General features: G+C 45.2%; 1 protein-coding gene across 2 annotated transcripts in view; it reads left to right on the plus strand.

Moving 5' to 3' along the window:
* The first annotated feature begins 1,284 nt into the window (after positions 1 to 1,284).
* anks1b (ankyrin repeat and sterile alpha motif domain containing 1B) overlaps positions 1,285 to 25,245 on the plus strand; it is a 196,563-nt gene continuing 172,602 nt past the window's right edge. For both annotated transcript variants that reach the window (XM_078282203.1, XM_078282204.1), the window contains exon 1: positions 1,285 to 1,658. In XM_078282203.1, coding sequence (XP_078138329.1) covers positions 1,528 to 1,658 — 131 coding nt within the window. In that variant the 5' untranslated portion in view covers positions 1,285 to 1,527. The remainder of the gene's footprint in view (positions 1,659 to 25,245) is intronic.

The following is a 25,245-nucleotide window of genomic DNA, read 5'->3' on the forward strand; positions in this document are numbered from 1 at the left end:
GCTCGACACTTGGTTTTAAAGGCCCATTCTGCAGCCTCAAAGAACAGTTGTGCCACTGCTGTGTAAATCGACTTGTTTTAGCCCGTAGACATCCTTCCACGTTGGCATAAGTAGTATACAGTAAGTTTGTATGTGAGTCTGTGAATTTTTGGTAGTCCATACTGTGAGTGGCATCTTTATGCCTTTATGGCTATCATGGGCATCAATTGAGTATGGTAAGGTGTGACGCTCACCTTACCTTAATCTAATTAAGTGATCTTAGTAGTGTTTTATCATTGTAACAGAGAGCAAAGATCAAGTAAAAATCACCAGAAATGTATTTGGAAGCCATAAATAATAAATAATAAATCACACCAAAGCATTCAGGACGTGTTCCCTCTTAGTAGTTTGGTGTTCTTTGTCTATCACGTTGGCCAAATACTTAGGCCTATATCTTGTCAGTCATCAGTCACTGCTCTAGAAATTGAGTGTAGCCTATTTATATTGGCAGGTTTCAAAGATTTGGTGGCAAATGATACTAGATGCAGGGACTCTACCATAACTTAGGTTTTGGTGAATTGACGCCCTTGCAGTATAGTATATTGCATCTTGTATAGGCCTATATGTCTATGAATATGTAGTATGGAAAACATCAACTGTATTTTAACCTACTTCAGATTCCTCCCTTAACATATTCTTTATCATTGCCTCTGTACTTTGTATTACTCAAACAACGTTGCAACACGTCCGTCAATACGGGTTTTATTTTGAAAGTTATAACCGGAAGTCCTGTGTCTTATTCTGGCTAACTTGACGCGAGTCTCTCAGGCGACACAGATACGCACCGGCCAGTGCGGTTCTGGGGAAGAAGTGGCGAGTAAAGAAGGACGGAAAGCTGCTCTGGAGCCGGACAGGATCTCACCTCCAGCCGGGGAGCCGCGGGAGCTGAAGACAAGGCACGAGCCGCTGCTGGGAGGCAGGAGGAGGTTGTTTTTCACCGGGTTTTCACGGGGTTTCGCTGCACTTACACTTACGGGGAGGAATTCGCTTTGGAGCCTCCGGTTCCCCCCGTTGCGCTTGTTTGGACTGAGGTTACACCAGGGAGCCGTGCACGTCACTGGACTAAGGTTATGAGAGATTAGGGAGCCGTGCACGTCAGTGGACTGAGGCTGAAGGGGACTAAGGAGCCGTGCACGTTAATGGGCTGTAAGGTTTGCAAGGCACTATAGGGAGCCGTGCATGTCAGTGGACTGAGGTTACAAGGGACCGGGGAGCCGTGCACGTCAATTTGACTGAGGTTATACTTTGGAGCCGTGCACGTCGGTGGACTGAGGTTATCAGGGAGCAGGGAGCCGTGCACGTCAGACCTGCTCTGCAGCATCAATAACACCTACCAGTGTTAGTTCACCGTGCGGGGACGCAGCAGGGACAGAAATCATTTCAGATGGTTTCCCACATCAGACAGTGACGGGTCGGAGGGGAGGAGGGGGGATATATGGGAGATAAATCGGATTTCTACCATTCCGTCGTTTAAAACTTCTGTCCGGGATGGGGAAGGAGCAGGAGCTGCTGGAAGCCGCCCGGACGGGAAATGTCGCCGTGGTGGAGAAACTGTTGAGTGGGAAAAAGGGGATTCTGGGGTCAGGCTCCGGATCCATCCCTTTACCCAACCTACTGAGGTAAGATCCTTCAGCAACACCTCCGGCTCTGTCAATCTGCTTCCCATGACCCTCACACTGACCGGGTAGCCCCAGGGGTCCTGCAGGGGCTCCGGAGGGTCCCATGCGGCTAAAGGAGGAATAGTTTAATGTCATTATAGTTTAATGCTGTAGAAATGAGCTCAGGGATGACTGTTCTCATCATAGCCTTCACTCTCACCAGTATTATCCCCCCACCTACAGTGTAGACAGTTATACAATTCAACAAAAACCAAACCATATGTTGTCCCTGGGATAAAATCTTATAAAATGGGGGTCTATGGTCTTTGACATGAAACCGTTTGGGAACCCTGACTTGCAGGGTTGCAACATCCAGCATGAGGAGATGAAGAGAAAAGAGCTTTTCACCAAAGGAAGTCTGTTACACAAAGTCAAAAGAGAAGTCTGAAGCATTTTATATCAACTAAATGTATGAATGCCAAAGGCAAATAGGATTGCTGGAGGCTATTGGCAAAATATCTACATGTGACACATACTTCAGACTATCTTTAGAGATATGGTTCACTATATGCAAAAAAACAAAAAAAACAACAAAAATGTATTTGTTTGTCAGTATGTGACAGTGTAAAGGGCAGCCGCCCCCTCCTCTCTGGGAGCCGGAGCCGGTTCGGGTTAGATAAGTGTTGGGGGAGCCGCAGCACACTGAGCACAAAAGAATACAATATCTTCAGCTCCAGACTCTGACAGCTGTCAAAATGTTGTTTTCTTCAATACAAGGACAAAACAATGTGATGCTTGGATGATAGAGGCTTGTATAACTACTCAGATCCATCCCAGAGCCCCTCAAGAGGGTCAGTGAGTCAGTACTGAAGTAATCTATTTAACAAAAACAAAATACTATAATATTCCTAGAGGGACTGATAGTGTGTGTGTGTACTCAATAGTGAGTTTCTAGTGACCTCATTGGCATTTATGGTATTTTTTTTTATCACCTATAGTATCACTCCAATATTCAAGGACTTTACTGTGATGTTTGTATAGCATTTGTGCGTTCACGTGCTGGTGGGAAGGTCCCACATCCGGGACATCCAAGTTGTCTGTTAAACAGCGTTGCATTCGCGTGCTATTTTGTCAGAAAATCAAACCCGGAAGACAAACGATAAACAAACATGGAAGGCCTGAAAAGGACGATGTGGATTTGCTTACTTTCTGGTTATGTTGCTATTAGTTTCTTCTTGAGAACAAGGAGGAGAGAGAATCGTATCTGGCTTATCAGGTATGTGAGAAAATTAACTATTTTTTCCCTACATTGAGAAGGTTATTAGGTTAAAGGTTATCATTGCGTCATAACTCGGAAACTCAGATAGCGAATTTTTCTTTGACTTTAAGACTTTGAATGGCGTTCATGTGAAATTTCCAAATAGGAAATTCGTTTTCCCAGTAGCCTACCGATATCCGATAGCAGGTGAATGCAGGGTAAACTTCAAAAAAGTTTGTAGTTCTTTCTCAGAAGAGCAAAGCATGTCCAAAATTCATTTGCTGAGCCTATCTTCTCAGCACTTAAACACATCACTAAGGCCTACTATGACAGTCCTAAAAGGCCTGCTATGGTAGTATGCAGCTATATAGAGGCTCTTAATTGATTAATCATCCTTATTTACATCGCTTCAATATCCAGGTGTCAGGGATGCAGGAATAGGCCAACAACTGGGGGAGTAGATTAGTGAAGTACTAATCTTCATATTCCAGTCCGACAACCTACTTGAAGCCTCCTTTTCTTTCTACTTCAAACTAGCTGCGAGAACAACACACAGGCGGAGGTTATTATCTCCCCCCCCCACCCCACCCCTCCAGCTTCTCTCTCTCTCTCTCTCCTCCTCTTTGGTGAGGATGAGGCTGAGCCAGGTGATTAGGAGATCAAAGGCGAGGGCGTCCGGGAGGAGTACCGCCTCGGGGCCCTTCAGCACAGCGTCTCACGGCCAGGCTGGGGTCGCACGCTGGCAGGGAGGGAGCCAGCCACTAAGTCGCCCACTAAACCAGCGGTTCTCAAACTGGGGTCCAAGGGACTCCCAGGGGGCCAATTCAGCCTCCAGGGGGTCCCCAGCAAAATGAGGATAGTTCAGTGTCTTTCACTAGAAGTTAGCACAAGGAGAGAATATATATAAAGTTTCACTCTCTCCACTGTTAGCCCCCTACCTACTTTAGAGAACTGAAATCTACTCATATGGGGGCTCCTGGGTCAAAACCTTCATCCAGTGGGGGTGTGGGGTCAAAAATGTCTCTGTTTTTGTCTCCTCGATGTGAAAAAAGTTGAGGAAGCGACATGGGAAGATAGCCTGAGAAAGCCTGCAGTGTGGTGAGTGATGCTGCACACCTGTAGGGGACACTGCCATAAAATAAGGTACAGCGGTGTACCTTATTTTCTGACAGTGCAGTGGTTTCCAACCCAACACCCCCTTCAAAGTTTTTAATTTTGCATGTTAACACCTGCAACAGGGGGGTCAAGAGTGGGCACTGCATTGTTTTTGCAGGTCGCTCTCTGAAAAGGCAAAGAGCCACTGTTTATGACGCTTGTGTCTTGTGCAGTGTTGCTTATTTATGTCTATATGTTTCTATTCCTGTTTTTATGCACCTGGCTGCGAGGAGAGATTCCCCTTGGGGACAATAAAGTTGAATTGGATTGAATTGGACTGAATTGTAGAGGAAGAGAGGCTTGTTAGGTAGGAGGGAAGTATGGGAAGTGCCTCCTTGCCAGTGCTTCTTTTTGTCGGTGCACGCATATAATTTTTCATAAAAGAGAGGTAGGCCTGCCAAATAATCCATCATTTTATACAATGTTTGTTCGATGATGATGTTTGCGTAGTCTTCACGCCACAAAGTCCGTGCTTAGTGGATAAAAGGGACAAAATATGAAGCTGACTTATGTATCTCATCCCGCACATCGTCAAACTAAACAATGTTGCATAATGTTTGCTTTGAGAATTAGGATTTGATTAGGTTGAATTTGTCGGAGGACACTGAATATTTACAGTCTATTGAATTAATTGAAGCTCAGTGGAGAGATGAAGATTACAGAATGAAACGACCCCACAGTCCCAGTGAGGGATAATGTTGGGGAAACACAGCTTCCCGCTTGATGAAGTTGTTTTCGAAACTAATCACAGTAACTGCATCTTTTTAGCAGGACGAAAAAACACTGCAACCGGATATCTGCCAAACTAAAGAGCATAGCCACGATTGATTTTTGAGGGATTATTTACACTCAAGGTCAGGGTAAAGTTGAGGTCAGATGCACCAAGGGTAGAAATGCCTCTTTTAAGTCATGCTTTGTGTTGGTGCCTCTAATTTGAGACGGTGAGTTACGTCTACTGCGTTACACACTCGCATAGCTCGGCTTTTATTGGGTCAAGGCACCGGTCCATGAGGAGATGTCTGTGAAACAGTGGGTGGGCCACACACACACATCTGTCCATCAAAGGGAGAAAGGGGTGTGCGTGTGTGTGTGTGTCTGACCAGTTGCGTGATACACTTCCTAATAGTAAGGTATTGCTTGGCGAACCACCACTTAGCAGACTGGTGAGTCAACAGAGAGGTCGTAGTCGGGGAGTGTGTGCAGTCTGATGTTATGAGAATGGATGCATAGTTTCCCATCTTAAGGCCTCCGAGCCATTCATAGCATTCCTAAGTCATGAGGTTCCTCCTCTTGCTGAAGGAATCGCACTGAACCGCCAAGTGGGATATGAACATGGACAGACACACACACACACACACACACACACACACACACACGCAGACACGAGCACAGGATGTAGAGAAGAATATCCTCAAGCTGTAATGTTTTTTGGTGTTCAGCATTGTACATGAACAGACGCACGCACAGTGGAAAATCAATACTGGATGATCTCATTGCCGTTTAATGGGTCATGTTCCCTTGTAGATGGCCTATACTGATGACTGGGTGTGTGTGGCTTTCCGTGCTGTAAAGGGAAAGTCCACCCTGAAACAGCTATTGGTGATGTATCATGCATTCCTGGATCCGTTTTATTTGGTGGTGTATTTTTCTTATTCCCGTGGGAATATGTGGCCAAAGATAGACAATGTCATGCCACGTTGAGATATTTGCAGCGCAGCTACAATAGAGTTTTGATATCAGAAAATGTTTCATCCATCTAAAGCATCAACAGTGAACGTCAGGTTTTGGTGTCAGTCCCTCAGAATCAAAGAGCGAGGGCTTCTTTCTAGACCCGGCATTTTGTTCAGCAATCACACAGGGAGAAATCCACTGACAGTAGCCTCAATATCCCAGAATGCAATGCAGCCACAACTTTGACGTGTTGCCTTTTGTGTAAGGACGCGCGACTCTTCACTTTTTCTCGACCGGGAAACCTCTCGCTCCGCTATTGCGATCACTATAACCCACAACTGAATGCAACAAGTTCAGTTCAGTTCAGTTCAGATCTTTATTGGACAGGCATGCTCTCTGGGGGGGATGTCAAAAGGCATTCTGGGAAATGTAGGAAATCACTAACTGAAATAACTACAGGAAAGCATTAAAGATCACAGATTGATGCTATCTAACAGTGTAAACGTGTGGAGGATTGGATTTTTCCTTTAAGCTGCTATATGTTCACTACTAATATGATGACAATGAAGATGGATCTGTGACATCATCGTACACATAACGCCGAGGAAATGAGGATAGATGCGTTTTCAGTGTGTGACAACAGACTGAGTATGATGGAGTGATAGTGATTGAAAGCTGATGTCCTGAAAGAATGAGTCATGCTATGGCAGATGGTGGCTGATCTCTCTCTCTCATTAATATTCTAGGGAAAGCCCATCTTATTTGTGTGTGTGTGCGGTTGTGTGTGTTCACGTGAGCGTTTCTGCATGTGTGTGTGAGTGTGGCTACATGTGTGTTTGCCTTCCTCCTCTTTGCAAACAAACAGCCTTGAAGTGGAATGAGGTGACTCCCAAAGGGCACATAGACACACACACACACACACACACACTTACACACACACACACTCCTATATGGACTGTCTGTTTTAATTGGCATCGACACAGGCGGTCTCCCCAGTGTTTATTTTCCGATGTCTTCCAATGCTTGTGTTGGAGCCTTTAAGCAGCTCTCTAACCTTGCAGCTCACAGCATGGGGCTCTGTGTGTGTGTGGGTGTGTGTGTGTGTGTGTGAGTGTGTCTTCGCCTCAATGCTGTAATTTCGCACAAAGGGGGGAGTGACTGGTTCGCTGTGATCCTTCTCCAGTGTCAGCCAGTGAAGATGAACCGAGTGAAAAAAACACATAAAGCGCTGTTTATTTTGCTCAAGTTGTTTCACGGCCGCAACACTTAGACTCTTTCCCACTGAAAACTGCAATACAGATAAACCCAAAAACCCAGTTTGGCTGCCTGGCTAGTGTGTGTGTGTGTGTGTGTATGGGGGGGGGGGGGGGGGGGGGGGGGGATATAAGGGGTGTATGTGGTGCAGAAGATCTAAACCGGGTCAAAGGTTAACTGTGGAGAATGTAAGTCACATTAAAGACGGGATTAAGAAGGTCACACACACACACACACACACACACACACACACACACACACACACAAACCTGAGAGCGTCTGCATGCCACCCATACTCAGGGTGTCCCGCCGAGTTTGGTAAATCATGTGTGGCTTTTAGAACACACACACACACACACACACACACACACACACACATACACACAGGCCGTGTTCTTATAAGTGCATTATGCGTAGGATTCATTCAGTGAATATTTTGAAGGCAATCATTTTTGCTTAGGTTCGGGTTTATCAGCGGCGTCAGTACACCGAGTCCGTCTGGAGCCTGCCTGATCAGGAGTTGATGAAGGTGTGTGTGTGTGTGTGTGTGTGTGTGTGATCAAACTCAGAGGCTTCTTACATCTCCATTAGGGTCTGGGCCAAGCTCTGCTACTGCATCCTGCCAAGAAACTGAGACCTCCAGACTTGGCCAAGACACACACACACACACACACACACACACACACACACACACACACACACACACACACACACACACCGTGGTGCATCTCATCTCTCTCTCGCTCTCTCTAGCACTCTGTGTCTCTGTCTGCCTTTGTTTCTCTCTCAAGCTAAATCTTTCTTTTCTTTTTCTTTTTTTTTTGTCTGTGTCTCAAATCTCTGCCTCTCTCTCTCCCTCTCTCCCCCCTCTCTCTCCCCCCCCCCTCTCTCTCTCTCTCTCTTTCTCTCTCTCTCTCTCCATCTGGTGCCCTGGCTTCCCCGTCAATCTCTCTCTGGCTTCCTCTCCATCATTCACTTCACTCCACAATCTCTCTCCTCCCTCTATTCCTCTCCAGAGACAAACGATCCGGTCTCCCTCTGTCACTCTTTATCGTTTTCCCCTCCCTCTGCTCTCTACCTTCCTCTATCTTATCTCAGAGTACTCTCCTCTCTCTCTCTCACACACACACACACACACACCTCACACCGCACTACATCTGTGGGAGCGTCTTACCCATCATGCCTCTCGGTGCGACATCGGTGTTGACGGCGGCAAATTGGGAATTCTGGGAATCCGTGGCTGTTCTCAGAACTGCCCCCCCTCCCCGTTACACCAACCTGGGATTTATTAGTATTGGCTGGGTCGTGTCCTCTGTCAGAGGAGGAAAAATTGCAGTGGCGATGTCCCTGGAAATGGAGTAATGTAGAGGTAAATAAAAAGGTGGGTAAACTATAACCCGCAGTGGGTGATAATCATAAGGCAAACAACCACCAATGTCCACAAAAATCAATTTTATTTTCAGAAAAGCCTTAATTTGTTTCCCTATCTCCATCTAACAGTGTGATAGTAGCTGCTGTGTGTTATGAATTTACCTCACGTCAGCCTAAAAAGTAGAGTAAACTCTATTCTGCCAATTAAAGGGTATGTAAAGTGAGTCTAGGTGGGCTTACCCTCCATTACATCCCTGCGGGAATGTGTCTGATCTCCCCACCCACAGTCTCTGGTTGTGATAGACGCAGATGAATGAAAAATATGCGTTGGCTCAATTTTTGCAACCCGTCTCATTTATGAGGTTTTCATGCTGTAGCTCGCTCAACACATGATATGTTCTGTGGCACACTCATGAATGATTAATGTCTAGCAAATCCATTATACTCATGTAACATCTTCCCTTATGTAATCATGCTATTACAGCATGTATATCATACCATGTAATCATATTTACTCAAATGTCACATGAAAGTGAGATGACGTTGTTCTAGGTGTCGGTTATCAGTTCATAATTATAAAACAGGTAGTTCTGGTCCTGAGTTGTGATTGACTGAGTCATGGTTATAGTTGTAAAATATCTGATAAATATACACCTATGACTGTATAACCATTTATCTAAATAATAATGATATATTACAGTACACAAGTACACTTAGCAGTGCATTTAAATATTAATGTGATAACCAAAAACCACCATATGATGACTTATAATGTGTCGATTAGCAACCACTTTGTTTAGCTACTGATTTCTTGTTCATGTCATTTTCTTGTGACTTTCTCCTACAATATGTTTGAAGTTTCACACACTTTCTGTTCTGATCGGGTTGCATTTGGTCTTGAGGAGGAAAGTATGGTGATACTGAGTGGAGGAGACACAGAGGCAACATGCACCCAGAGGGGGGGGAGAGGTGTGACGTCCAGTCTGTCACACTAATCTACAAGTCTCTGACCCCGCATAGCACTGCAAGTGTTGTGGAGGCACACACACACACACACACACATTCCACCCGGCTCCCTGCCCTCTGATAGATGGCGGTAGTTAATGAAGCGCTGCTTTTGAAGTAGATAAGATGTGGAGTGAAGAGGGCTAGAAATGCTAATGTCATTATGTGGTTAGGGCAAGGGGTGCGCTGGGAGGCATTGGAGAGAAATTGTTTTTGTGTCTGTGTGCAAGTGTGTGTTTTATAGGGTTCGACTGATATGGGTTTTTGAAGTCCAATGCCGATATTTTTGGAGTGAAACTGGCGATAGACTAAATTTTGTGCCCATATTCAATATCTTTAGGTTGGACCATTTTCATTGCAAAAAAATCCAGTTCCAGAGGTGGAAAAGCCTCTGAAACAGCATTTAGACCATAGGACACTAAAACTTTCCATTGAAACCAACACAACTTCTACTACTACTACTAATATTAGTGATAATAAAACATATTCATGCATAGTTGTGTGGAATCCAATCAAAATGTTAGATTCAATTCAGGTTAAGGGCCTCCCATTGACAACCAGTGTAGCACTGATCAATTCTACAATAAATATGTAATCAATCAAACTGAATCCTGTCCATCATATTGGAGATGGACGACATTGACTGGACAATTTTTAATAAAAGGCCAACATCGGTTGAACCCTTATCCTAGGTATAGTTATTATAACTCTGACTCTCTCTCTCATACACACACACACACACACACACACACACACACACACATAAACACACACTCGCCTCGAGCCACTTCAGCAACTTTCTCTGCTACACACAACTGCAGTGCCTCCTCTTAGCCAGCCAGCCAGCTAGCTGCAGTGAATGAATATATGTATAAACACATTAAAGAGACATGAATGTACAGTATGAATCGGCATCAGCAGTACACACACACACACACACACACATGAAATATGTACGTGTAAAGACATGCAGCACGACTTTGTACTCAGAGTTGTGCTCTTGAGAGAGAGAGAAAGAGAGAGAGAGAGGAGGAAAAAGTGTGTGTCTCGTCTTCTTGTCCTGCCTGATGAACCAGTAGTCTTTATTTTCATGTGTGTGTTTTCTTAGTTGGTGTGTGTTTATGTGCCGCACCATTGGTAGCCAACATCACAGCAGTGGTGACATTGGCCTTGGTTGCATTTGGAGTCCCTATAGATGACTCACAGCTTGACAGAGTGTGTAAGAGAGAGAGAGAATGACAGCGAAGGGAGCCATTTTTTTTACCCCATTGCACTGCAGTATAACTCATTCATTGATGAAATGGATCCATAAAGTCTTTGATCTTTGGTATGCACAAGATATAGAGTTTTCCCAATTATCATGCACTTCCTCAGTCTCTTTGTGACACACACACACACACACACACACACACACGCATTGCTAATCACCACAGATTAGCCTGTGACTGAACGCCTCTCCCTAGGCTGTCACAGAGGGACTCCACATGAATATTAAATACAAATTATACTACGTGTGTGTGTGTGTGCGTGTGTGTGTGTGGTGTGTGTTTTCCTGATATATGGCTGTTTACAGGTGCCTTATGCGATTTGTCAAGTGGTAGATGTCACCTGTTGTTTGGATAGGAATGGCATTTACCTGTATGAGTGATGGAGCTGAAGGAGTTCACAGGGCTTTCTCTCTCTCTTTGTGTGTGTGTGTGTGTGTGTGTGTGTGTGGAAGCGCTTGTCAAGATGCCCCCCCCCCCCCAGCTACCGGGGCTGTGATGCCCTCTTTAATTCCCTGGGTAATTGATTTCCTATTCGTCCGCTCCCTCCTCGGTGCTGACAGGGAAGGACCGCGTGCAGAGCAACCAGGAAGTGAATTACCCTAAACTGACAGCCTCCCATGGGACACATTTCCCAGCAGGCTTTGCTGATGCCAATAGATTGCTTTCTCTTTCTCTTTCTCATACACTCTCTCTCCCTTGCAGGCTCACACACATGCACTCAGAGCTAGAACAAAGCTATGATAATCTATGATACAGGCCTAAATGCATAAAGCATCCAATAAAACTCATGTCATCTCTCCTCTCCTGCGGTGCATTTGTTCAGCTGTAATATGAAAAAAAATGGCTGCATAGTGTTATTTCCCCTCCTTTTTATCTGCTAAAATCTCTAGGAAGCAAATGGAGTGAAATGCATATCATCACCTCAGCATTAAAAGGTTTCCCGCTTGCATTTAGATAAAAACGATACAGCTTTAGCCTTTATAAGTGACGGGAGGGAGACTTTTGAAACGGTTATTGAAGTGGTTGGGGGGAAAAAAAAAGAAGCAAATTCAAAAAGTTATATTAGTTTCAGGATGTGAAAACTTTCAAGCTAGATATCTCCAACTTAAAGCTACTGTGAAGGCAGACGGAGCCTCATCCAGCGCCGCACTTCGCCCCGCTCCCCCCGCTCCGTCTCCAACTCCATCACCGACGCACTCCGTCTTCTCCATAACCGGACGGTTTCCGCGAGTGTAGCCGAAAACCCTCGGCCTCCGCGTTTTTTTTCCCGGCGTTCCCCCGGCCAAGGTGGAATACATGATAAATGAGCCTTTTTAAAAAGCTATCAAATATTCATCTTGCCCCTGAACTCAAATGAAAAATCGAGAATATATCATTCGTCGAGCGCTCGTTTTCCTTCTCCTACTCCCGAATTCAGAATTCACTTATCCCCGACGAGCGATGAGGCTCAGAAAGCGGTCGGGTATGAATTATCCTGCGGATTGTTTTATGCGCGGCGGCTAAGTTAGTGCAAGATTCATTTGATTGATGGGAAGGCAAATCAGTATCCCCCCAAAAAGCTTTGCTTGTCACGATCTCGGTTCACTACGGTGCGTTGTTTTAAAGCCTTACGCAAGCAGCCTGCGCCCCAAAGTCTTTTCATTCTCATAATTGGCACAGATATGGAGAGATTGCGAGAAAAAAGCATGTAGGATAACGAGGGGGAAAGGAAGGGAAGTGGAGAGGGACTGGAAGAGAAAAGGGAAGGGAGGAAGAAAGTGTGTGGAAAGTGATATTAGAGAGAGTTTTGGAAAGAGAGAGAAAGAGTGCGTGTGTTGGAGGAGAGGAGAAGGAATGATAGAAAGGTTTGGGTGCGAGGGTGTTGTGTGTCTGTGCCTTAAGGCTGTATGTGGTGTGCGCACACACACACACACACACACACACCTGGCAACCCTGAGGGCCAGGTTTGGAAATGAGAAAGCTAACCTCTACACAACCTTTCTCTCTCTCTGCCTCTCTTTTCTCTTCCCAGCCTCTTCCCTTCATCCTTTGCTTTTGGTCTTTTCATGGACTTTCCTTTCCTTTCACCCTTCCTTTCCCTTTATGTCTCTCTCTCTCTCTCTCTCTCTCTCTCTCTCTCTCTCTCTCTCTCTCTGTGTATAACAGGGAAACACTAGAGCTGTGCTGAGTAAGCACTCCTCAATCCTGATCTACTGAATAGAGTACAGCCCCCCCGCTAACTTCAACCTACGCACCACCCCTTTGTGTGTGTGTGTGTGTGTTCGTGTGTGTGTGTGTGGCTGTCTGTCAGCCCGTCTATTCTTCCCCTCATATCCTCCGATGTCTTTCTTTCTTCTTCATGTCTCTTTTCCCCCCCCGTCGTGTCTGCTTGCTTGTATTCCTGTATTGTGGGTCCATGCCTTCTTCTTCGCCTCTTTGTCTGTATCTGGCAGCGTGTGTGTGTGTATGTGTGTGTGTGTGTGTGTGTGTCTTCCTGCCAGTCGCTTGGCATCCTCACATAGACAAAATGATTTTTATAGCTTTTCCCCTGCCTCCCACCCCCCCCACCCCCCTCGCTTCCCTCTCTCTCTTTGTGAAGTGGATGAATAAATGAATCTCTTTGTCTTGCGCTGTACTGTAACCCGCTAATCAGGCCATTCACTGATTACACGCTTCACGCTAATCATGTATGCGCGCGTGTGACTGTGTGTGTGTGTGTGTGTGTGTGAGTGTGTGTGTGTGTGTGTGTGTGTGCCGTTGTGTCCGACAGAACAGCGAGGAGCGTTAGCTGACACTAAGCCTTCTCCACGGTGTCGTCAGCTCATTGTTTGGTGAGACACAAAAAAAAAATCCAAAATGCAACGTGCCGAATCTTCAAAAATGATGTATTTACCACGGAGGTCGCACTAGGCTCTTTGTTACCTGCCTGGCTGTCTCTCTCTGGAATGTGTGTTTGTGTGTGTGAAGAGAGAGAGAGATTGAGGGGGGGGGGGGGGGGGGGGGAGATAGAGGAGAGCGATAGGGGTAGCAGGCGAGGCAGGAGGGAAGAGGAGGAGGAAGAGGAAAGAGGCGAGAGGAGGAAGAGGGGTGGAGGGGAAAACCAATTATCGTCCAGATAACAGGGAGGCTATGGATTTTCTACCGGGCCTCTCCTGCAGCCTGCAGCCTCTCCTCCTCTCTCTCTCTCTCTCTCTGTCTCTCTCTCTCTGCCTCTCTTTATCTCTACATCTCTCTGCCTCTCTACCAAATTTAAATTCCAATTCAAGCAAGCTTTATTGACACGAGAGAAAATCCACTGTTGTTCAAAATGATATGGATTCGCTAATACATTGTCTGTCTTTGGCTGTGTATGTGTGTGTGTGTGTGTGTGTGTGGTCTGATTAACTACAGAAGATGGGATGTTGAAATGTGTCAGTTTCAGACAACAGAGAGTGGCATTTTGTCAATACTCCCTCTGCCTGTGTGTGTGTGTGTGTGTGTGTGTGTGTGACCGGCAGGCAGTCACATTATCTAATCTGCATTGTCATGTTGCCCTTGTGCGCTAGGAGGTTTTGTGTCCTTGACTGTTGTAGAGAAGTTGTCAGCATCTCATTGACTTGCCGTTTGGGATTAGAGAGAACGAGAAGGAGATTGTCTGACTTTTCCTAATCTGTCCAACATCATCAATCAGAAATTACACGTTTTGCTGCGTGTTTTATCATTTCTAAACAGCGGATGAACTGTCAGAACGGTAGAGGCTTTGCAGTTGTGTCACAAATCTCCTCGCAACCACGGCTGGTGCCGTCATGGAGGTCCGGTGGAAAATTAGCTGTAAACAAAAACGGCTAAATATGTAGGCATAAAAAAAAAAGTGAGATAGCCAACCTGAAGACTGGTGTAGGTGTTGGTCTAAATTTAGGTTACTGTCTTGTCTTTAACACTAGCTGCCAAAGTGCTATGAGCTGTAGCTTGAAAAGGATCTGCTCAGTTAACATAAACAACAGTTGTTTTTTGTCATTGTTAGCTAGCTAACTAGCCTGCAACAGCAACAATTACAGCAACAGATGTTAATGTTAACATGGGACTACTAGCCAATACTAACACTAGCTTCTACTACATGTTTGCTAGTCTTGTTTACAACAAGACGGTGATGGTTAGCTGAGGTAACCTACTATCGTTAGCTAGCTAACAAGCTAGCTAAGTTCCCATGAAATCAGCACAGAAACTAACCATAGTTAATTCTGTTGAGAATGGACAAGTTGTAGGTTTAAAGAGTTGAGGAGCTCCAGTATGGCTGACAGAAGGTGTGTTACATTACTCTCTATGAAACAGAGCAGATACTTGGAGGCAGGAGGGTGCCGTGGTGAGTAGGGAGACCGTCCTTCAACTGGATGACCTGGGTTCAAACCCTGTGTCAGCAAGCATCCGCCCTGCTGAAGTGTCCTTGAGCAAGACACTGAATCCCTACCAGCTCCAGGCTGCTGCTCTGTAGCTGACCCTGACCTCTGACCTCTGATCTCCCTGTGGAGGGAGGAAAGAAAAAGGAGAATTTCCTTCAGGGGATCTATAAAGTATCATTACTATTAAGAAAAGATGTGCATGCATGTGTGCAAAACCAAAAGTGGTTGCTTAACAACTGCCTGTATCAACAAGTGATGGTGGAAACCACTTCTCCAAATGTGTGTGTGTGTGTGTGTGTGAGAGAGAGAGCGAGGTCTTGGACTGAGGCCAGAGAATGCAGTGTGTGACGTCGGTCAGGACACGCACCGTTAAAAGCTACTGACCCACAATGCAGCCTGGAGCCAGTGTGGGTCACACCAACTAGCACGCATACACACACACACATACACACACACTCTCTACTTTTATCTCTCTCATTCTTACATTCACTAGTTTCACAACTCACTGGTCTAATAGTGAAATGACTGGTCTGTATTAATATCTGGTATGATTTATGACACTCATGTGCGTGTGTGTGTGTGTGTGTGTAGATGTGTGTGCGCGTGTGTGTGAGCGATTTACGACAAGTGATACAGTGAGTCATCATCCTTACCGGTGCCTGTTTCATTAGTGTAATCTTTTGTCCTCCATTATTCCCTTTCTTTTTTCCTCCTTTCTGTCCTTCTCCTTGGTTCTTCTCTCCTCTCTTCATCCCTCCCTCCTTCCATCTTTACAGCTGAGTCACTTCGTCTTCTCTCTCTCTCTCTCTCTGTCTCTCTTTCTCTCTTTCTCTCCTTTTCTTTCTGCGTGTCTCTCGCTCCATCTGTCCCTAGGGCAGGCAGGTTTTAGAGTCTCATAAACTCTTTAAAAGGTTCTGTCTCAAACACACACTTGACCTCACTGCTCCCCGATACTCTATCTTGGCTTTGGACACACACACACACACACACACACACACTGCATGCAGCTAGACACAGATAAAAGTCAAATAGGTGTGTAAGTGTGTGCATATGTGTTGATGTCTGTTGATGCCTGTGCAGTTTTGTGGTTTGCCAGTTGAACACGCACCTAATTCTGTGCGTGCTTTGCAGCTCTTTCTCATTCACTCCCTCTCTCTCTCAGACACACACACACACACACACTCTCTGCCGTGTTTACACACTTCATCTGAAGCAGCCATTAATGCAATAGTGTTGGTGAATGTATCAGGGTGAATGTCAGTGATATTTCAGTCTGTCGAGCACCCATTGAACCCGAGAGAGAGACGGAGAGAGAGGGAGAGAGTGATCTGTGTGTCCACTCGTCTGTCTGAATGTTATCATGTAGCCCTTCATTTAGCTGTCCGTCATCCCTCTCCTCCGTTACGTTCCTCACTTCTGTTGTGTAACAAATGGCGAGGCCGGTCGAGCGTTGAGCGCCGTCTAAACTTCAAGTGGAGGCTTCAAGCTGAACAAATTCAGTCTTTTTAGATTGCAGTCAAGGCACTCAGAATTTAACACTATACACACATGCAGCATGTATTGTGTGTGTGTGTGTGTGTGTGTGTGTGTGTGTGTGTTTGTGTGTTATATTAGCATAATCCCACATCTCACCGCTCTGTATTACAGTAGTGTCGTCAAGGCAGGTGAGAGCGCGGTTGTGTGTCGATTGGATTTTAAAGTGTCCTTTGTTGCGCTCTGCAGGATATTGGATTGTTTATAGTGGTAATCCCTGAGATTCTCGTTTTTATTTATTTTGTCTCCATCTTTGTTGCTAAGCGCTCATCGCTGTGGTGTGTCTGCACTGCACTTCCCAGAGATCACCTGTCAATCAAACAGTGTGTCTGGTCCTGTGACGTCTTTTTCCTTGGATTCTCTATTGACTAACCCAGGAAAGCCCTACCAGACACCGTGTGTTTAGAACAGCAAATGTAAAAGCTTTCATGAACTGGGTATAGGTTAAATCACTATTGTGTTATATCAATCGGTGATAGAAAGTAGCATTATTTATTTGTATGACAATGTTGTGGATTAGCTGAAATGCATTGCAGTCAAATGGCAGCACATCTACTGAGACTAAAGGCTTAGCACCAAAGCCTCCTGTTGATACACGGGTGTGTGATTTAAAAAAAAAAATGGCAGAGAGAGGGTGAGAGATTATATTAGTAGGTGAATGAGATTGTGTGTGTTTGGCTGTAGAGAAGACATTTCTATTAGAGTGTGTATTACATGTGTGTGTGTCTCCAGTGCTCTGTGTGTGAACTCCAGACAGTCCCTAGTGTCTGACTGGGCTGTAAATAGCCATGGGAAAGCCAGAGAGAAACACACACACACACACACACACACACACACACACACACACACACTACATTATTTAACGTTTTCTTTTTATCGTCCAGAGATTTGGCTTCTGAGTAATTCTCTCTTTCTCCCATTCCTTTATTCTCTCCCATACAAGTTTGTGGTCTCCCCTCCCTCCCTCCCTCCCTCCTCGCTCTCTCTCTCTCTCTCTCTCTCTCCCTCTGTCTTTGGTAACTGAGTAGCTCTACTTTCCACTCTGCCTGACGAGCTTTTGATGCACATCCAAAAATCACACAGTGGCTTGGTTTCTCACAGTTTCATTGTTTCTTATTATGCGTGTGTGTATGCACATGTGCATGGGTGTGTGTGTGTGTGGTGAGGGTGTGTGTTAATACAGCAAGGTTTTCACACAAGACTGCCCTCTTTGTGTGTTTTCTTAAATTGCTTTTCTTGTCGTGTGTGTGAGTGTGTGTAGGCATTGGACAAATATATGACAGCTGATAGGGGTGAAATAGCGTTATTGATTGAGTGTGTGTGTGTTGGTGTGAGAGAGAGAGGGAAACAGAAGAGGTATGTGTGTGTGTGTGTGTGTGTGTGTGCATGTGTGTGTGGTTTCTTCTCTTCATAGATGAGCCAATGAAGACAGCTGGACACAAAATAGCTCTATTAACCCTGTTTTTGCGTCACATTTAATGATGCTGGAGCTCTAGTCTCGTGAAAAAATGAAGACCCCTCTAATAATATGTTGGAATCTTGGCTGGGTTTCTTCTTCCTGTAGCCTGACTGCGGCTTCCTGCCTGGACCACCTGCCAATCACAGCACCCTTTCCCCCCCTCCCCCGTAGTAAGCTAATCTCTCGGGTTGGGTTCAAACCACTTGTGTAGTTTCTCTCTATATACTGTATATCTCAGCGATTAGGAGGTGAAGAAAGAGAGTGGGAGGCAATGAGAAACTGTGCATCTTAAGTCATTTAGTATTATTATTAATCACATAATCAGTCTTAAAATCCAATTTTTCTCAAAACAAGTGAAACATTCTGCCATTGAGGCGAGGTAATTCCACTTGTTCCAGGAATTTTCTAGAAACAAGTGTCAGCATCTTGACATCAGGCTCCATTAGTAGCAAGAAAATGACACTTGATTCAGGCAAACTCTTGAAACGAGTTAGATTTGCATGGGAAACAGGTGAAGTTATCCCCACTGGGAGTTGAAGACTCAACACTAGATGAAATGACTTGTTAAGATGGATATGTTTAGCAGTGTGAGACAGCAGCTGAACCCACAGAAGAGGGGAAGGAACAGAGAGGAGTGACTGATGGAGAGGTGGAGAAAAGACAGAGGGGAAAATGAGGAAGGGATCGTTCTGGTTAATGCTTTCTCTCTCATTCTCTCTCTCTCTTTCTCTCTCTCTCTCTCTCTCATTCATCGGCTAACATGTGAACTCCAGATTGCCGTCTCCAAGGCTGCTCAGACAGCCATCTCAGACATGCTGATAGTGACTGGCATCCAGGCCATTTGCACAAATGAATGGAGCTTTCACAAATGATCTGTCATTCCTCTCTCTCATCATCCCTATTCTCTCTCTCCCCGCCTCTTCTTGGTATGATGTAGTGCTTCTGTGCCTGGCTCGGACACACACACACACACACACACACACACACACACACACACACATCCCAACTGTCATCTGCCACCATGACACAGTGGGAGCAGTCAGCCTAGATCTCAGCACTCTGCTTCCTGAGGTGTGTTAGCTGGATGCGGGGGCATCGGACCGTCTGCTGCTGCCACGCAGGGCACCAGCGGGTGCAGGACCGGACCCCGGGCACCGGCAGGTCCCAGCGGGCGTCACCCTGCCTGTACTTGACCAGAGAGTCACTGTAGAGCAGCTCACGTGGCACAGAAAGGCCTTAAGCGTTCTCGCTCACTGCTGACTAGCAATACATGCCCAAAGTGCTGCATGCTCCTTGTAAAATACTATACACTGATTATTATGTATTTCACTTTACTTAACAAAGGCCTTGTAACCCTTGTCAGACAATCTCTGATAGATAAGACGATCATAAGGCACTTGTACTCATAATAACTATTAGTTCTATCTATAATGTTTTATGAGTGCTGATAAAATGCATCAGTAAGCCTTATGTATTCTTTGAAACATTATCATAAGCATGGCATTATGAATGTATTATAATTCCTTATGAGTGTCCTTATAATGGACTAAAGGTACAGCAGCCATAGAAAGTGTTACCAAACTTCAAATGACTTTTGTAGCATATGAGCTGTGGAAAAAAGTTCTTATCTGATCTTATCATTCTTATTTTTTTTATAGACTAGAATAGAACAACCTGCCTGAAGCACTCAGGCCGGCTAAAGCAGTGTCATTTTTTAAAATCACTTCTTAAAATTCAGTTTTATAGACTTGCTCTTATGTAACAATCTTTTATTAATTGTCTTCGACCACTCTCTTATGGTTTACTCGTATGTTCTCGCCTTCCTTTTATATTTCTTACATGACATGTAAACATAGATGATGCTAATGATGATTGATTATTATTACAAACAGCATTTTTCAGTCAGCATAAGTCGATATGAGATGCCTAGGAATTCATAGGATTCATTCAAACAAAGTCTTGCAATAAGTGTGTGTATCTGCATGTACTGTATGTGTGTTTGTGTGTGTGTGTGTGTGTGTGTGTGTGTCCATATATCCATCTGCTTGTGTGGGTGCATGTTTTGCTGTCCCTTCGACTGCCCTGATTGATGCAGTTTCCTTGAACGCCCTCCTAGCTTCGCAGAGAGTCTAATGGCTGCCCAGAGGTCGCAACCTCTCTAATGAGCAGCTAATTGGTTGATGCAGTTCCAGAGACTGTGATGTCATGACAACAGACAGGCTGTTCGGCTCTGCTCTCTTACCCCCCTGCCAGGCGATGAGTTTGCATATTTCACTGTGTGTGCGTTTGTTTTTGTCAGCATTTGTGTGTTAACATGGGAGCCGAAGTCATGAAGTGTGGTGTGTCAGTGCTGTGGTTTGTTTTGTAGAGAAGAGTACTGTATATTGAACATGTGTATGGATTTATTGACTCATGTGTTTGCGTCATGTGTTTTGTGGTTTTGCTGGAGATATCTAGACTCCACAAACTTACATTCTCCCAGTCTGTTATTGCTTACAGCCTGTAGCCATGTATTCTTACAGCAGAGCATAAAATATTTAATAGTCAGCCTTCTGAACTGACTTGGTCTACCCAATGGACACACTGAACAGGATATATACAAGGATACAAAAATATATTGTGAGTTTGGACTTGTAAGGTTCCATGGGAGTAGCAGTAGTTTTGAAATATTGCAAGGTAAAGTCTTCACATCCCAAATTCACTGTAAATCACCTTTAAATGTTTGTAGAGCTATGTTATATATATGAATAACTGATATTTTGATCAAAATGCCAGATGGCACCTTATTCCAAGGTCACAATATTCTATTAATTCTGGGAACTATCTTGTTAATTCATAAAATAATAAGCTTTTAAAGTGCATGAGATTGCGTTGGGTCTTTGGGAATTTGTCTGATGATGAATATGAACAAACCTGGAATTTCCGTGTCTTTTTGTCGTCTAAACATTGGTTCAGCTGATCTCCGTTCCCGAGGGGTTTGGTTTAATGAGATTCTGGTCTTGCGTAGTCAGACCTCTTTCCTCTCTGCTCTCTTTGCTTTAGCGCTCTGCCAGCGCAGGAGAAAAGTCTGGCTGGAGCCAATGTCAACTCGGAGTGAAAGTTGAGATTCTGAACTTGTTCATCCAGTCACAGTTGAGGCTGGCGTGCAAAACGAATGGGTTGACGTGCGTTGTCTTGTGTGTATGTTAGCCGAGGGTTACAGTGGGACACAGAGGGTAATTTGTTGAGATGTAAAGACTAAGTTGTGATTGAAAGAAAATTTGCTATGAAACATCCTTTCAACACACGTGAAGTTCTACCATGTTGCTTGTTATACAATCTGTCTGCATTCCTCGATGCCAAGATTTCGGTGTAAATCTGTAGAGTCAAGGAAACTGCTTTAGGAAAACACTCTTACTCAACAAAACAGGCTGCCCACGATCCTTCAGAGTTCTCCCACGATACAAAGGGCTCTCCCTCTCTCCTGCTGTTGTGGCGATGGCCATGTGGGAGTTAACTCTCCGCTCAGCCCAGGCTTTTATTGATCCGTTATGGAGGAGTCCTCTCTGGCAGTTTCCCTTGATGCGAGCTGTTGTCTATGAATCATCGGTGTAACTGTGTGGTGCACCGGGCTGCCCGGTACTCCGATCCATGAGAGAAAGGATGTAATGTGTGTTGATGGTTGAGCCTACATGCAGTTTTTCCTCACATAAACTCTCGCCCTCTCTCGTTCTCTCCCTCCCTCGCCCTCGGCCTCGCTCGCTCTCTTTTTTTTTTTAATCCGTTATAGTAATGCTGAGCAGTGAATAATTGCTTTACTGGCTGGCGCGATAGCAACTTAACACTCTCATTAATTTGAATGACAAAAGAATTGATTGCAACTGTAATTTGCCAATTCACACCAGCAATATTTTACTTTGCGGGAGACTTGAACAGGCAATTCAGGCACCGAGATAAAACGAATAGGGCCTTGAATGAATTAGTATTTGACTAATTAGACAAAAGAGCCGACCGCGTGGAAGAGTGATGACTGCGAAACAAAAAGAGATTTTTAAATACAAAAGTTGCCATGCCAGTATTTTTTGCATTTGTTCTAATGGTGGAAATAGCGCCGACCCTCTTTCTTTGTTCTTTGGTGTCCTGCCCTTCTCCTCTCTGCTTTATCTCCGGTTGGTGTTCGCACATATTCACTCTAAACATGAGATCGCCAGCAGTGATGCTCAGCAAACTCCGATTTGATGCTGTGAAGCAGAAAATGTGAACTGCCTGCATCATCTGGAAGCCAGCGTGCAGCGTGGTGTGCTGCATGCCATCGACTAATGAAAACAGTCAAGATCTCTACAGCTGAACGGGGCAGGATTAGTTCAGTTACCAGCTGATCAAAGCCAGGATTTTTGCAGAATCATTTCCCAGCCATGCAGTATATTAATAAATCAGTATCTAATCGGTATCAGATAATTCTCCATAAATACTGGCCATCGGTATCTGTGCTTTCCTAACACCATAGCTCCACATCTTATTACTCTCTCTCTCTCTCTCCCTCTCTCTCTCTGTCGCTCAGCTCCTTGCCCTCTGCAGCATTACACTCCTTCTCTCCCTCCCTCTTTCTCCCTGTCACTTTGTCATCCGTGGCCCTCACACATCTGCCTGGTCGCGATAATAGCTACCCCTGTCAACAAGAGGGAGGGCAGGGCAGCGGAACGCCGAGGGCCTCCGAATCACACACACACACACACACGCACACACACACACACACACACAGAGACACACACAAACACTGCACCAGCCACAGCCTCAATTAAATTACAAAACGTGTTCCCCGGCCTGATGATTGCGGGATCGGTAAATGTTTGCCTACTCAATGAATGCTTCATTGCCGCCCGGAGCCGGAGAGTTAGCATGCAGGATGTTCATGCTAGACTGAACAGGCGAGTGGGAGAGAGGGGGGAGGAGAGGAGGAGGGGAGGAGGAGGGGAAAAGAGAGATAGAGAGGAGCAGGAGGCACCAGCTTGAAATTATAGTGATACTGTCTGCCGTCAGCCGTCACTTTCAGTCCCTTTCTCTCTCTCATTCTGCAACACACACACATTTAAGGAAGGTTCTATGTAGATGAAGCTCTTGATGTCAGTAATCAGAGCTGCTAGAGCTGTGCTGGACTTCAAGTGTATTCCATATGCACACACACACCAATTGACCTGCAAACCACTTCAGCTGCAGCCTCTGTTATGGCTGTTGGATAATGCACTGCAAAAAATGTCCATCTGAACAAGTCATTTAGCCTCATGTTCAGTCGTAAAATTGTATTTTTTCTTAAAACAAAATAAAAATTCCGCTAACCGGGTGAGATAATTCCACTTGTTTCCAGTGAGGTTTCACTTGTTTATGAAATTTTCTAGATATATGTCAGTATCTCGAAACAAGGCAGAATAAGGCAGATCGCTCCACTGGCATCCAGGAAGGTGACAGTTGATTGTTGTTTTGCATCGGAAACAGCTGACAGTATCTCACCTCACTGGCAGATTCGTTTATTTGCTTTAAGAAACATCTGATTTAACACTCAGTGCGACTTGTGAAGACGGACATTTTTTGCAGCGTGTACATTTTGTAAGTGATATCATCCATCCTCAGCGCTAAACGTCCCTGTGCGTCTTGCTGAGTCACACATTCCAGCGCGGTGTGTGTTCATGTGAGTGTGTGAGAGAGAGTGCATGTGGAGGTGTGCGTGCGCATACCTTTGTGATTGTGTGTGTGCGTCTCGATCTTGTTAGTCTGCTATGAGTCGCGAGCGGAAAGGTCTTTGGTGTCAGCTGTGACTTCCTGGCCTGCTGTGAACCGGGCCGACTAGACAGGCTGTACTGTCCGCTCTCGGTCTCCCAGACAACCATGGGGTTGAGACTGAGGGGTCAGAGGGACAGGGGGACACAGGGTGTGTGTGTGTGTGTGTGTGTGTGTGTGTGTCCCTGGCCAGAGGATGTTTTGCTGCTGATTCAGAGCCCCAATATAGAACAGAGCACCCTTGCTTTTCGCATGCGTGGTGTGTCTGTGTGTGTGTGTCTGTGTGTGTGTGTGTGTGTGTGTGTGTGCTTGTGCTCAGATTTTCCGTTCAGACAAGCCAAGGAGATCAAGTCGGGGAAAAACACGCGCTCACTACTGAAAACTGTCCACAAAATGAATGAGCAAGGTACTGAAAGAGAAAGAGTGTGTAGAGCGTTATGAGGTGTGTGTTGTTTCCTGCTGAGGAGATGAACGACAGAAGAAAGGAGAAGACAAAAGTGAATGCGACACAAAAGTGAGATCTGATAGGCCTAATCTGATGAGGGTTTCTCAAATTCTCAAGTGTGTGTGTGTGTGTATGTGTGTGCATATGTGGATGCACGCTTTTTGCTGCAACTAGGTATTGAATTACAGTACATAAGACCGTTTGCATGAGGCGGTGACGCAGCAGTTTGCACTCTGTGTGTGTGTGTGTGTGTGTGTGTGTATGCGTGTGTGCATAGTCAGATTATATAGCCTGAAGCTTTAAAGCTGAGCCACTGCAACCCCTCTGTCTCTCTCTCTCTGTCTCTCTCTCACACACAGACATTTCCACAGACGTCTCCACACCCACTCACATTCTCTCAAGGCAGCACATTCCACATCTCCATCCACTCTTCCTTTATAAGTCAATAGGAATCCAACAAATGCTGTAGCGGTTTGCCAGCAGAGCCATCTGCAGCAGATGTAAGCGTATCACATGATATCACAGACCCAGCCTTAACATGGCACACTGCTGCGGGTTTGACCCAGGTCAGGGCCAACTTATACTGGGCTGTTAATACACCCAGGGCAGACCCGGGATGCTTACACACAATCTAGCTCTGCAAGTTTTCCCTCTGCCTGTGTCCGGTCATGCTGATGGCTTCAAAAGTGGACGTTCTGTAATAGTTGCTGTACATTCTCTCCAAGGGCTTTTCTGAAAACAATTACTCAGTGACTCAACATTTGATCTAGTGGCCAGTCAGTTTAAACATTCGAAAATTGTCACTCATTCCCCGTGCTTTTTAGTTCAATTGAGGTTTGAGATGCTGTAAACTATGTGTAAAGGTTAGAGAAGCGGCTTGTGACTGGAAGGACCTGTCGTTTCAAATCCCCCAACCGGCTGTGAAAAGGTTAGGTGGGGAAAGTGAAAGAGTAATGCTGTCCTCTCCCTGACCAACTACAGTCAATGTGCCCTTGAGCAAGGCACTGAACCCCCAATTGCTCTAGTGGAGCTGCTCACACTGCTGTTGCATCACACTGCTGTGCCATCAACAAAGCT

This window comes from Centroberyx gerrardi, chromosome 24 (assembly GCF_048128805.1).
Source record: "Centroberyx gerrardi isolate f3 chromosome 24, fCenGer3.hap1.cur.20231027, whole genome shotgun sequence".
In the NCBI taxonomy this organism is placed as follows: Eukaryota; Metazoa; Chordata; class Actinopteri; order Beryciformes; family Berycidae; genus Centroberyx; species Centroberyx gerrardi.